Source organism: Lonchura striata, chromosome 26 (genome assembly GCF_050655825.1).
Source record: "Lonchura striata isolate lonStrDom1 chromosome 26, ASM5065582v1, whole genome shotgun sequence".
In the NCBI taxonomy this organism is placed as follows: domain Eukaryota; kingdom Metazoa; phylum Chordata; class Aves; order Passeriformes; family Estrildidae; genus Lonchura; species Lonchura striata.
In genome coordinates, this window is record NC_140728.1 from 2,355,633 (window position 1) to 2,367,992 (window position 12,360).

The 12,360-nt window shown below is 56.9% G+C and overlaps 2 protein-coding genes across 5 annotated transcripts; one reads left to right on the forward strand and one right to left on the reverse strand.

Moving 5' to 3' along the window:
• Positions 1 to 361: 361 nt before the first annotated feature.
• Positions 362 to 9,357, reverse strand: ZNF76 (zinc finger protein 76). 4 transcript variants are annotated; one of them, XM_077789080.2, is made up of 15 exons: positions 9,235 to 9,357; positions 8,272 to 8,440; positions 7,014 to 7,094; positions 5,810 to 5,887; positions 5,461 to 5,663; positions 4,812 to 4,889; positions 4,342 to 4,458; positions 4,029 to 4,104; positions 3,607 to 3,732; positions 3,326 to 3,505; positions 2,881 to 3,114; positions 2,426 to 2,556; positions 1,559 to 1,711; positions 1,356 to 1,469; positions 362 to 1,038 (listed from the first exon to the last, which is right to left on the reverse strand). In XM_077789080.2, the coding sequence occupies exons 1-15, from the start codon at positions 9,355 to 9,357 to the stop codon at positions 934 to 936; spliced, it is 1,968 nt and encodes a 655-aa protein (XP_077645206.2). In that variant the 3' UTR covers positions 362 to 933. The 4 variants fall into 4 exon arrangements, with proteins under 4 accessions (XP_077645206.2, XP_085417286.1, XP_085417288.1 ...); XM_085561160.1 differs by lacking the exon at positions 4,812 to 4,889 and having other exon boundaries at positions 9,235 to 9,300; XM_085561162.1 differs by lacking the exons at positions 8,272 to 8,440; positions 9,235 to 9,357 and adding an exon at positions 6,425 to 6,525 and having other exon boundaries at positions 363 to 1,038; positions 7,014 to 7,108.
• Positions 9,358 to 9,775: 418 nt separating this feature from the next.
• RPL10A (ribosomal protein L10a) lies at positions 9,776 to 12,318 on the forward strand. Its single transcript, XM_021536006.3, has 6 exons — positions 9,776 to 9,805; positions 10,005 to 10,079; positions 10,161 to 10,241; positions 10,548 to 10,696; positions 11,207 to 11,379; positions 12,117 to 12,318. The coding sequence occupies exons 1-6, from the start codon at positions 9,801 to 9,803 to the stop codon at positions 12,285 to 12,287; spliced, it is 654 nt and encodes a 217-aa protein (XP_021391681.1). The 5' UTR covers positions 9,776 to 9,800; the 3' UTR covers positions 12,288 to 12,318.
• The last annotated feature ends 42 nt before the right edge of the window (positions 12,319 to 12,360 follow it).

Sequence of the window (12,360 nt, forward strand, 5' to 3'; positions counted from 1 at the left end):
CCAGGGCAGTGAAAGGACTGAAGGCACCTCTGGGGGCAGGACACCAGCCCAGGTCTCTCTCCCCAGCTCAGGGGAGGATATAGGATGTGTTCACAGACACAGTTCCCTAAATCTAGGCTTGCAGGGGTCCCTGGAAGAGCCAAGGCCTGATGTGAGATTTCAGGGACACGTCTTACCCCTCCAAGCCACATGCTGAGGGCTCCGAGGGTACAGCTCACCCTGCTCCCAGCCCTCCTCTGGGACAGCTGCTGCTTTGGCAGGACATGTTTGGTCAATTCCACAAATCTCAATGTCCTTAATCCTTACAGCTGCTGAACACCACCATCCACCTCTCTTCCACCAAAGAGAAGAGGGGTCCTTTTAAAAACCAAATTTTAAATCTGTTTTTATTTCAACTCAGCATTTACATCCAGATCTAGCTCAGCTCCTGGCAAGTGCTGGCTGCTCTGCTCCACAGCCAAGGAATCTGCCATGGAAGCCTTGTTTGAAAAGGAAGTGTGACAAAGAGATGGGAGAACTGCTGTTGGAACCATCCCAGTGCTGGCTCCAGTGGCAGGAACTGCTCACCCTCCATACCGAGCTCAGGACAGCCTGGCCTTGCTCTGATGGGCCTTTATTGCTTCTGTGCATGTGCTGCCCGCTTGCCCCTGAGCTGGAGGGGTGGGCAAGAAAGGAAAGTTGTTGGACCATTCCTTGAGGGAGAGGGCAGGAAGTGCCCCTGAAGAGAGGGCTGCTGCTCAGAGCCCAGGAGCAGGCAGCAGCCCAGTGTATCTGCCCTCCCTCCCCTTCAGACAGGTCACCCCAGCCCTGTGCTGCCCCAGCTGGCACAGGGCACACGCTGGCACTGGCTCAGACATTGTCCCTGCCCTGCCACCCCTGCACACGGCGGGCTGGGGCTGCCACTCCCCCTCTGCCCCGGCTGCTCCGCTGGCCTCAGCTCCCCTTCCCAGGCAGGGCTGTGTCAGGTGCCACTGGCTCGTAGTGGATGACTGCTGTGGCCATGCTGAGAGCTTCCTCCAGGCTCTGCTGCTCTTCCAGCTGGGGGAGGGAACGGGGAGAGAGACACTGAGTGCTGAACCCCCACAAGGCACCTCAGGGTGGCTCCCGCTGGACAGAGGATGACACAGGTGGGTGACACAGGTGTGAAGCAGAAGGGCAGACAGGGCCAAGATGAAGAAGGGCTGTTTGCAAAGGAGCATTCTGCACTCCCAGCAGGATGTCCCTGTTGTTCTCTGCACACAGGGCATCTGGGAATTAAGGAGCAAGCCCCTGGGCAAGCAGTGATGCAGCAGGGCCAGAGGGCAGGCAGCGAGTGGCCAGGAGTGAAGGGGACGGTGGCAAGAGCCTTGTGGTACCTGCACAGCGATGTGGGTGCCATGGGAGGTGGCCAGCAATGCCACCTGCTGATGACAGAGCGGGGCGATGTCCGACTCCTCTGACACCACTGCCCCAGAAGCGACTATGGTCACCTGGGAAAAGTTCAGTTAATCATGTTTTAAAAGAAAGTGCAGCTCTCTTCTAGCAGAGGAAGCAGGGACGCTCCCAGCTTTGTCTGTACCTCCTGTGCCTCGCTGCCATCAGTGCTGGCCACAGTCATGGCCCCCGTGTCACCACCTGGCAGCTCTCCCTCGGGCACGGCGAGGACCCCGCTCTGCGTCACCACGCCGATGGCACTGCCCAGGGCCTGCAGCTCCTCCTGAGACAGACTGACCTGGGAATGACAGCAGAGGCTCAGGGAGTCTTGGGCAACTCCTGAGTTTAGCAATGCATGGCTCTGGGTAGGGAGGAAACAAGACTCTGCAAGACTCAAGGACTTTGCCCAGCGCCATGGATAAAAGTGACAACAGACAACTCAGAGCTTGGGTCTCCAGCCCTCCCCCTTCCACCACATCTCCCCTTCCCATTCAGCCTTTTGTCTCAAGCCTCGATGGGGACAGCTTTGTGCATGGCAGTAGCAGGAGCATCTGAGGCTAAGAGGAAACAGGTCACTGGTGGCAGCTGTTTCCCTTGCCCCATGCCACAGGAGGAAGTTTTTTGCAGTCAGCACAGGGGCAGCTGGTGGAGGGAAGTTCAAGAAAAGCACTGCTGTATCCAAGTGATGACAAAACATCTCCAAATCCAGCCTGGGTCAGCAGAGCTGGGGAGCTGCAGGGAGCCAAGGACTGCCAGTCACCACACAAACACCCAGAACCCCCATCAGCAAAGGGGGGGCACCTGGACCAGAGACCCCCCAAACCAGCACTGCAGCAGTGGATGAGGCTGTCGGAGGGAGCCCTCAGGGCAGGAAGAGACCAGGAAGCTCCAAGGCCTGAAAAAAATGCTGCAAAAAGACCCTGCAAAGAACACCACGGCTGAGTAGAGGCAGAATCTCACTTCAGATAATAACTGCTGTCCCTGACATGCTGGAGGCTGTCCGTGTCCATACCTGCTCTGTCCCATCCTGAGAGATAAGTGAGATTTGTGTAGGCACAGAATCTTCTTCATCTTCCTCCACTTCTGACAGGAAAGCAATATGCTGACTCTTCAGTGGAGAGCCTCTGTCAGCAGCTGCAGCAGCTGGATCAGAGAAGGGGAAGAGCAGCATTATCAGGGTGTGAATGCACATGCCTGGCCTCTGGACCTGCCTGTTGTCTCAAGGGCTAGCACAGAAGAGCACAAGACCACGATGACACCAGCCCAGTGATGGCCTGGGAAGAAGGACCTTTATCTCTCCTGTACCACAGAATGGGCAGGGGCCTGCTCCCAACCTCTGACTTACAGCAAGGACCTTCCAATAGATCCGGCTTCCACGGGGAGGCACAGGGTCTGAGAGGGGCGCGCCTGTTCTCGCTGTCACCTCCCTCCCTTTTGCCACACCTTGATGGGGGAGCAGCTACTCACCCTCCAGCTGCTGCTGCTCATAGAGGGCCTGCTCGCTCTCCTCGGTGGCCTCCAGCTCGCCGTGGCTGCTGCGCTTGTGCATGGCCAGCGTGGAGGTCTGGCGGTAGGTCTTGCCGCAGCTGCTGCAGGTGTAGGGCTTGCAGTGCGTGTGCACCACGTGGTGCTTGTACAGGCTGGAGTACTCTGTGAAGCGCTTCCCACAGCCCGGCACGGTGCACAGGTATGGCTTCTCTCCTAGGGCAGAGGCCACAGAGTTCAGCTTCACCCTCCTCATGCTCTGGGGAGGGACTCCCCACCAGAGCAAATAGCTGGAGACAGACTGCTGGAACAATAATCAATCCAATGAACCAACTCCCTGGCCACTCCTAGACCCACCCCTCCGACCTTCAGCCTGGAAATGGCCATTCCAGCCCCACCAATCTCCCTGCTGCTGGCTCCCTCCTACCTGTGTGGATTCTCATGTGGTTCTTGTAGTTGGTGGCGCTGGTGAAGCCCCTGCCGCAGCCAGGCTCTGCACACATGTAGGGCCGCTCGCCCGTGTGCGTGCGGATGTGAACCTTGCGGATGTTGGACGTGGTAAAGGAGCGGCCACAGCCCACAAAAGGGCACTTGAAGGGACGCTCACCTGCATGGACAGAGAGCTGTGGGTGAGACCTGCCACCATGCAGCCACCTGGAGATCTTTTCTGGGTTGTCCTCTGTGCAGTTCTCCTCCCGCGCTGCTCACCTGTGTGCGTGCGGATGTGTTTCTGCAGGTCCCCGGAGGTTTTGAAGGCTTTGCTACACATGTCTTCTGGACACTTGTAGGGTTTCTCACCTGTGTGTGTTCTCACATGGCTCTTCAGACCGTACCCTGTCCAGGACAGAGACCACAATTCATTTTGTAATGAGAAGGAAACACCATGACAAGCTGAGTACCACCCCTCAGTCCATGTACTTGAGCGTCCGTGTTGTGTCTGCAAAGCTTGAAAGGGAAGAAATAACCAACCCCAACACCACTTCCAACCTTGCTTCCACCATTATCTGCCCACAATCAGTGAAGTCCCAGCAGGCTCCTGTGCTGTGATTCCCTTCCTTTAGATGCTCTAGATATTGTGCTCTACTGGGTTAGACAGAAGATGAGATCTGCTTCAAACAGAAAATTGTTACCTGTAGCAAATGCTTTCCCACAGCTTGGGAAGTCACATGTGTATGGCCGGTCACCTGTGTGAGCACGTTCATGTACCTGGAAAAGAAAGAACAGGTCCTTAAAATGATGTCCAAGGGAAGGAAGAAGAACAGTGGAAAAATGCTGGTGGAGAGAATGTGAAGTTCGATGCTGGATTTCACCTTGGCCCATTGACACATCTGGGCCTCTTGGGGAGCTCAGCACGTAACTCAGCTGTACACAAGGGAACATTCTGCTCTGGCAGCGTTACCTGGGACTGGTCTGGCCTGCACACTGCCATGTCACCTGCTTTACCTTGAGGTGGTGGGCAGTGGTGTAGAGGCGGCCACAACCTTTGTATCCACAGCGGAAAGCTCTGCTGCCGACCTGCTGCCCCTTCCTGTGGCTTTGCACCTCCTCCTCCTGCAATTCCTGCTGGGACAAGTACTGGAATCAATCCAGCAAGCCACCACAGCTTCACCAAGCCCACACAAATATTTCCCTCCTTGCCATACATATGCACTCTTGCAGTTATCTTCCAAAAACATGTTCCTACAAACCAGCTTGTACCCACATGGTGAAGCCCAGGTGACAGGGTTCTGGGAACCTGCATTTCCTCCTCCCACCCCCCAGCTCACTGGGGGCTCTCAGACACGAAACTCCCTTTGTCAGCATTTGAAATATGTGCAGTTAGCATTTGCTAACTCGGCAGAGAAGCCACAACATTTTTATAATTACTGGCAAAGAGGAGTTCGGCCTAGTTCCAGTCACTGAAAACTTCAGACCTGGGAGGAGATGTTGCTGGAGTCTTTACTCTTCACATGGCAGGTGTCTGTCACTGCCTCCTCTTCCTCATCAGAGCCCTGTGAGTGAAGAAGCACAGGCACTGTTGTGTGTCCCTGCACAGCGTGGAGCAGGAAGGCAGTGACAGCCACAGTGCCACCCCACCCTTCCCCAGAGAGCAGGGGCTGGGCCTGCCACAGCAGGAAGGTCTGTGCCCAGCCCAGCGCTGCCAGCACACAGCCCCTGCTGCTCAGCACTACAGAGGTGGGACAAAAAGGCAGTACCTGGGATATTGAGGTGGGGCACCGCAGTGACAGCACATCAGGATCTGAAGCTGCTTTGGTTTTGAGGCCTTCGTCCCCATGGGGACAGTGGCCATGGCTTAGCCACTGCTGGCACACCAAAGGCTGTGTCACAGCAGCTCTCCTCCCTCCCCAAACCTGAGCTTGCAGCAGGTTAAGGGTGGCAGGCCCAGCACCCCACAGGACCCCACAGCCCCGTTCTGTGTCCCCAGGCACCCCTCAGCAGTGGCACTCCCACTGGAGCCCTGTCCAGTTGCTTTCTCAAAGCTGGCACTGCTGACAGACGGATGCACACAAGCACTGCTGAAGGGAGGGCACAAACTCAGGCCAAGAGATGCTGTGCCCTCACCTTCCTGCCATACTGCTGCAATGCATTCATGGTGTCCACATCAAAGCCATCCTCCTCCTCCTCCCCAGCCAACTCCTGGAGCCCAGGCTCTGTCTGCACTTCCAGGATGGTGCTGCCAGGTGCCACGATGAGAGGACGGTGGATGTAGGCAGTGGAGCCATCCTCTAGCTGGACAGCCTGGAATGTGCCAGGCTCATAACTCTCTGCAAGAGGAATCATTCAGGTAAAGAGCTGAAAAAAAACTCAGTGTGAGGCAGAAAAAAAGAGCTTCATCTCCCCAGCCTTGGAAATCTGAGACATTTCAGCAGCTTTCCTCCAGCTGCCAGGGAAAGAGCAGGGAGTGCTTTACCTTTAGCTGTGCTGTGTATGAAGGCCAAGCTGCCATCCTCCAGCACCACTGGCTGCCCATCTTCAAAAGCCAGAGCCTCTAAAAGAAAAGAAAAATATCCACACACCTTCCTGGAGGACTCAGCATGGGGAGTGCTGTGGCAGCTGAGGCTGTCAGGCAGGAGAGGACACGGGGCTGCCTGCTTGCCCTGAAAGGCAACCACAACTGTAGGTTTTAAGACACCATTTGAGCTTTTCTGATGTGAATGATGAGGTTTTCAAGGCTTCATGCACAGATTTGTCTCTTCCTTTGCTCAAAGGAGTGATGCAGTGTCTCAATAGTTTCAAAATGCCAGATTATGCCCCAGCAAGAAGGGGATATAATCAAGAAGGATGGCTCTGGCACAGGGGTGTGTGAAGGAGAACACAAACATCCCATGACAGGGGAAGCAGGGGTGAGGAGAACCCCCTCACTGTGCATGTGAAGGCAGGGAAGAGGGTGAAGGGGGTAAAGGGACACAGCCAGCTATGAAACATCCATTTCAAGCAGCCTTTGGAGAACAGAAATGGGAGGTGGCATACAAGGAGCTTGGGAGCATCAAGGAAGGACTGCACAAAGTAACAGAGCTCTTTCTACCTGCCCTTTTGCATCTTAGCATGGCCAAGGATGATTCCTCTGTGCCACTCTGGTGCCTGCCACATGAAGTGGGTTCCCAACACCTCTCAGACTAATGTCACCTAATTTCAGAGATGATGGTGGCTGATGGGTCAAGGTGGCATTGTTCCCAGCAATCCCCACATGATTCCCCACCACCACCACCTATTCCAGAAGTAATGTATTATCTCACAGTTCAGAGGAAACTCCTGCCCAGCTGCTCCCACATGAAACAAGCTCTGTGTGTGCTGTGGCTGGCACCAACACAGCACAGCTCACTGGGCTTGTGGTATGACAACAGGGAAAGCCCACAGGTGAAATGACACTGAAACATTTGCCTCCACCTCCACCCAAATTCACCTTCTCATCACATTGCTAAAGACTTTGCAGGTAATGTCCTTGTTTACTCAGCCTCAAAACCACAAGAAAGAAAACCCCAAAGAAGCCCTGCGCTCACATGGACTTTTGGGAGTTGGAACAGACAGAGGAGCCCAAATCCTGGAGCACTGAGAGCTGCAGCCACATCTACAGTGTCCTTCCAAACAGAAAGAGGGCAATGTGTGCTCCTCACCTTTCTGAACTGTCACCTGATGGATATAAGCTGTGGTCCCATCTTCAAGTTCAATGACTTGCCCTTCAATCAGCTTTTCACCTGGAATAGTTAAAACATACCATCAGCTGCTGTCCCACAAGCTTCCCACAGTCCCACAAAAGGGATGAATTGTCACTTCTAGGCTGTTAGGGATCAGCTTTCCCCCAGAGACACTTGACTTCCCAAAAATGCTGGCACTGCCCTTGTCTGGACAGGACACATGACAAAGACCCTCAGGAATCACTTGTTGAGGAGCTGCCCCTCACAGCTCCTCATGGCAAGGAGCAGAAAGAGCATACAGAGAAAGCAATTGCACTTGTGTTGGAAAGAAAGATGAACTGGGTGTGCTGAGCAGCATCAGCAAGTGCTGGGAGATTTATCTACTACTTTGGCAGAGGATCAACTGTTAGGAAACGATTACAGCACCTAAAGGGGCCTAATGTGCTGCCAGTGTTGGGCTATAGAGGCTCGACTCTGCCAAAGCCTGACTGTGCAAACGTGGAAGCATGACTTAGTTACCCAAAGATTTGGTGCAGAGAGGAAATTGCTCCATCCCACTGAACATGGAGAATCCAGGCTGCTTTCACCTGGAGCATAAGGTTTGAGAGGGGGGTCACACAACCTGGTGGTTCCAAGACAGTTCAGCTGCACACGTCTAACAAACTTGCAGTGAGTTTGCACAGAAAATAAAGCAGGAGAGCAACCCCCAGGACACGGAGCTGCACAACTCCTCCATCCTGTTCTGCAGGCTGGCAAACAGCGTGCTCCTCTTCCTGGGAGCAGTGGGTGGTGGAGAAAGGGGCACCTCACCAACACCAGAGCAAGGGCAGGTGTGGAATTTGGCACCTTTGAGCAGGGAAAGCACTGCTGTGAACCAAACCCTGTGCACACCAGTGATGCCAAACCACCTGCTCAGCCCAGGGGAAGTTTTGGTGGAGCAGAGTTACACAGCAACCCTGGGAAGAACGGGGCTCTCCTGGTCTGAACAGCACCTTTATTTTCTACAGCAACAGCTCTCCCATCTGCACAGCTTCATTTCTAAACCAGAGGCATGTTTGATTTGTATTTTATTTTACATCCGACTCCAGTGCAAATCCAGCAGTCTCCAGCTGCCCGTGTGAAGTGGCCACGCACGTGTGGCAGCTCCCATGCCGTGAGGGGCACTCCTGGTTGAGTCTGACTCTAATTCCAGAGCCAGGAGGAGCCTCTCAGCCCTGACAGCCCGAGGCTCTGTTACCTCTGGCAGCCTGCTGCAGGCAGGCCGTGGTGCCATCCCCAAGGGTCACTGCTGGCAGCCCCAGGCTCTCCATCCTGCCCCGACTCCCCAGACATGGATCCTGCCTGGGAGCACTGGGGCCCAGAGCCAGGGGCCCGTGGGACACGGGGTCGTCGTCTTTGCTGCGAGCCTTAAGTAAAAAGAACAATTCCATTTCAGTTTCTGCCCTTAGTTTCTCTTCCTCCTTTAATCTCTCCACACTAGGAAAGGCTTGAATGGAATCAAAAACTTTTGAGGTTATAAAGGGTTAAGATGGACAATGCTCAGGCAGGGATAAGAATCTATTCCACACCCAAATATAAAATACAGCTTATCACGCCAGTGAAGTGACAAACTCTTCTTAGAGATGGTACAACTGTCACATTCGAGCCCTTCCCGTCCTCCAAATGATCCGCAGGGTTTCCAGCTACTTTAAATCCTGATCCTACAGGCTGAGCACGTCCTGTGCTGCAGGAGAGAGGGGCAGGGTGATGAGCTTTATTCCCCCTCCTCTCCTCCCTAATTCCCAGCCTTCCGAGGGATAGAATTTCAGGCTCTAAGCAAATGATGCTAAAGCCTGCACACCCCCGCCAGAGCATTCCGCTGAAGGGACTCCCTGCTGATGGGTTATCGTTCACAGGCGCTACAGCGCCTTCATCCTGGGCCACCTCCGAGACAGCCCAATCTTTCTGATGGTTTGATGTGCAGGAGGAACGAGGCGCAGCGCCCCGTCCGCGCCCGCCGCCGCCTCGCCCCGCGCCCCCCGCACCCGGCGGAGGCTCCCCCGGGGCTGCCCTCGCACCGCCGTCCCCCCGAGCCAACCGGGGGGCAGCGGGGAGGGTCCGGGGGCGGCGGGGCCACGGGGGGCTCCCCCCGCGGGGTACCCGGGGGCTGAGGCGGCGCCGGGCCCGGCCGCCATCGCCGCCCCCCAGCCCCCACACCGACCTGAGCGACCCGCCGGGCCCGGGTCCGCCGCCGGCCCGACGTGCACCGCGCGCGGCGCCGCCCACCCCGCAACCCGCATAGCGGCGGCGCTCCCGCCCGCGCCCGGCCGGCCCCGCCCGCCATACAGGTTCCGGGGCGGCCCGCGCGCACCGCCTAGCGGCCAGTGCGCGGCGGGGAGGGGGGGGGCTTCCCCCCCCCAGCCGGCAGCGCATGCGCAGTGCCAACATTGAAGCCAAAAGGTCCCACTGCCCGGCCGGGCAACCGGGCAGGCACCGCTGGAGCCTGGACCGGCAGCTCTTTCCCGGCGGCCGCTGAGGCCAGTCCAGGCCTCCTGGGATACATTATGAAGCGACGCAGGGACTCCTGTCCTGGTGGCCCGAGACGGAGGGCAAAGGGGTCCCGGTTGTTTATTTAACAAGGAAGGAGATGCGGCCAGGCAGCCGCGGATGCGCTCCCCGCCGCTCCCAACATGGCGCCGCGCCGCGCGCTCGGGTCTCGCGAGAGCTCTCCACTATTTATACCGCGCCGGAGCCGCTTCCGCCCCTTCGCTCCGAGCAGCCGCAGCCATGAGGTGCGTACGGCCCAGCGTCTGCTCCGCGCCATCCGCCGCCATCCGCGCCCGCCGGGGGCTGCGGGGTCGGCCGGGCGGCCGGCGAGGCGCGATCCTCGGAGTGGATAGCGCGGGGGGAACGCGCGGGTAGTGAGGCGGGCGCGGGGCCGCGTCCCGGGCGGGGCCGGCCCTGAGCCCGCGCTGCCGTTTCCCCCCGCAGCAGCAAAGTGTCCCGGGACACCCTGTACGAGGCGGTGAAGGAGGTGCTGCACGGCAGCCGTGCCAAGAAGCGCAAGTAAGAGCCGCGGACACGCCGGTGTCACCCCCGGCTTTCCCCCTTCGTGCCCGGCCGGGCCTCACCCGCCGCCTCCCGCAGGTTCGTGGAGACGGTGGAGCTGCAGATCAGCCTCAAGAATTACGACCCGCAGAAGGACAAACGGTTCTCCGGTACCGTCAGGTTCGCCATGCTCTCGCTCCTACCCAGCCTTCGGCCCTGCCCGGCCCGCTCGGGGCCGCCGCGGCGCCGAACCGCTCGGGGAGTTCGGCGCGCCCAGAGGGGGCGGCCGGACGGACCCTGACCCTGGGTCTTAAAACATGAGGGGAGGTGCGGCAGCCCCCGGGCTGGCCCCACCGGCCTGCTGGGACGGCAGGTGAGCGGCTGTGCAGGATGCCCCGTGCTGCGGTAAGGTGTCTCCGTGCTGGCTCCGTGCACAAGCGGGTGGTGCTGGCCGGTCTCTGACTCGGACCTTCCTTCCTTGCCCAGGTTGAAGTCGACGCCACGGCCCAAATTCTCGGTCTGTCTGCTGGGGGACCAGCAGCACTGCGATGAGGCCAAAGCAGTTGATATCCCTCATATGGATATAGAAGCTCTGAAGAAGCTCAACAAAAATAAGAAGCTGGTGAAGAAGCTGGGTGAGTGTCCATAAGGCTTTTCCCTATGCTCAGATTTCTATGCCACGGTTAGTTACAGAGCTGAAAAGCTGAGCAGAGTCAGCTCCAGTACCAAAATCTGCCCAAAAACTCTTCAGAAAAGCCACCAGGCTGTTTCCAGTGCAGGTCTGACAGGTCAGTACTGCAGGAATGGGGCTGGTTGTCCAAGGAAAGGAGAGACGCACAGTGATCCTGTCAACAGTTTCATCCTTTGCTATGTCCCTCAGTACCTGGTCAGGGAGCTGGAGGGCAGCAAAAGCTGAGAAATGCCAGAAGCAAGAGTGTGCTTTAGTCCTGCAGTTCTTGTGTGAACAGAATGAAATGTGCTCATTTCTTTTGGTTGGAGAGAAAATCCTTCCCTTCCTGGGAACTCCAGAGTCCCTCTTGTGCATTCCTCAGGCAGACAGGAGCTCACCCCATAGTTCATAATGGGTCATACATTATGTAATTAATGGCCAGCCCATCCTTAGCCCCCTGGTTGTCTCCTTGCAGCTAAGAAGTACGATGCCTTCCTGGCCTCTGAGTCCTTGATCAAACAAATTCCTCGAATCCTGGGCCCAGGCCTGAACAAAGCTGGGAAATTCCCTTCTCTGCTCACCCACAATGAGAACCTGGTGGCCAAGGTCGATGAGGTCAAATCGACCATCAAGTTTCAGATGAAGAAGGTAAAGCATGGCTTCAGTTGTGTGCCTGGGGGTTGTTCCGTGTCTGCCGTCTCTGGGTTGGGCTGTAGGTGTCCCTCGAGTGTTCCTGAAGCTGTAGCTGGTTCCCTCCAGCAAGGAGAAATGGTACCTGGAGTGTTCCGTGGCCAGCCAGAAAGGAAGGAGGAATAATTTAACTGTGGTTGATGGATCTCGGAGCAAATGATGAAGAAATTACTGGATGCTTCAGTGCCAAGCACAATCCAGTGTAATTAATGCTCCCAGCACGTGGGTGCTGCTCATGGGGTGGGACCTGGCCAGAGGTGTCCCTGGGGGGCTGAGCCTGACGGGGGCTTTGCTGGGGCTGAATTTGGGACTCGACTCTGTCGGAATTCACTTGGGAGCAGCTCTGTGGGGATCGTGGGGGCACATCTGAGAGGCCACAGCAGATGTGAGGGTTTGCAAATGCTTGAGCATTTAGAATACCCGAGTTAACAATGTCCTGACACTTGGCCTGTTGGCTCACTCATAAATCCTTCTGCCTCCAGCCTGTGGAAGTGGGAGCATCGACTTCCAGGCTGCTCAGAGAGGAGGCCTGGCCTCTGCCACAGTGCAGAGAGGGCTGGGGGCTGGCCCCAGAGGCAGAAAGTGAAGCTGGTGGGAGCATGTCCAGACCATGGGACAGCCCAACTCCTGATGAGTGGGTCAGCTCGGTCACCTTTGCTTTGGCCTGTGAAAGCTGTACCTGTGTCTGTCCCCAGGTGCTCTGTCTGGCTGTGGCTGTGGGTCACGTGAAGATGACAGAGGACGAGCTCGTCTACAACATCCACCTGGCCATCAACTTCCTGGTGTCCCTGCTGAAGAAGAACTGGCAGAACGTGCGAGCTCTGTACATCAAGAGCACCATGGGGAAACCCCAGCGCCTCTACTAAGGGGGGCAGCAATAAACCCTCCAGACATCCATGGCTGTGTGTGGTTTTGTTCCTCCAGAGCTCCTCGGGGAGG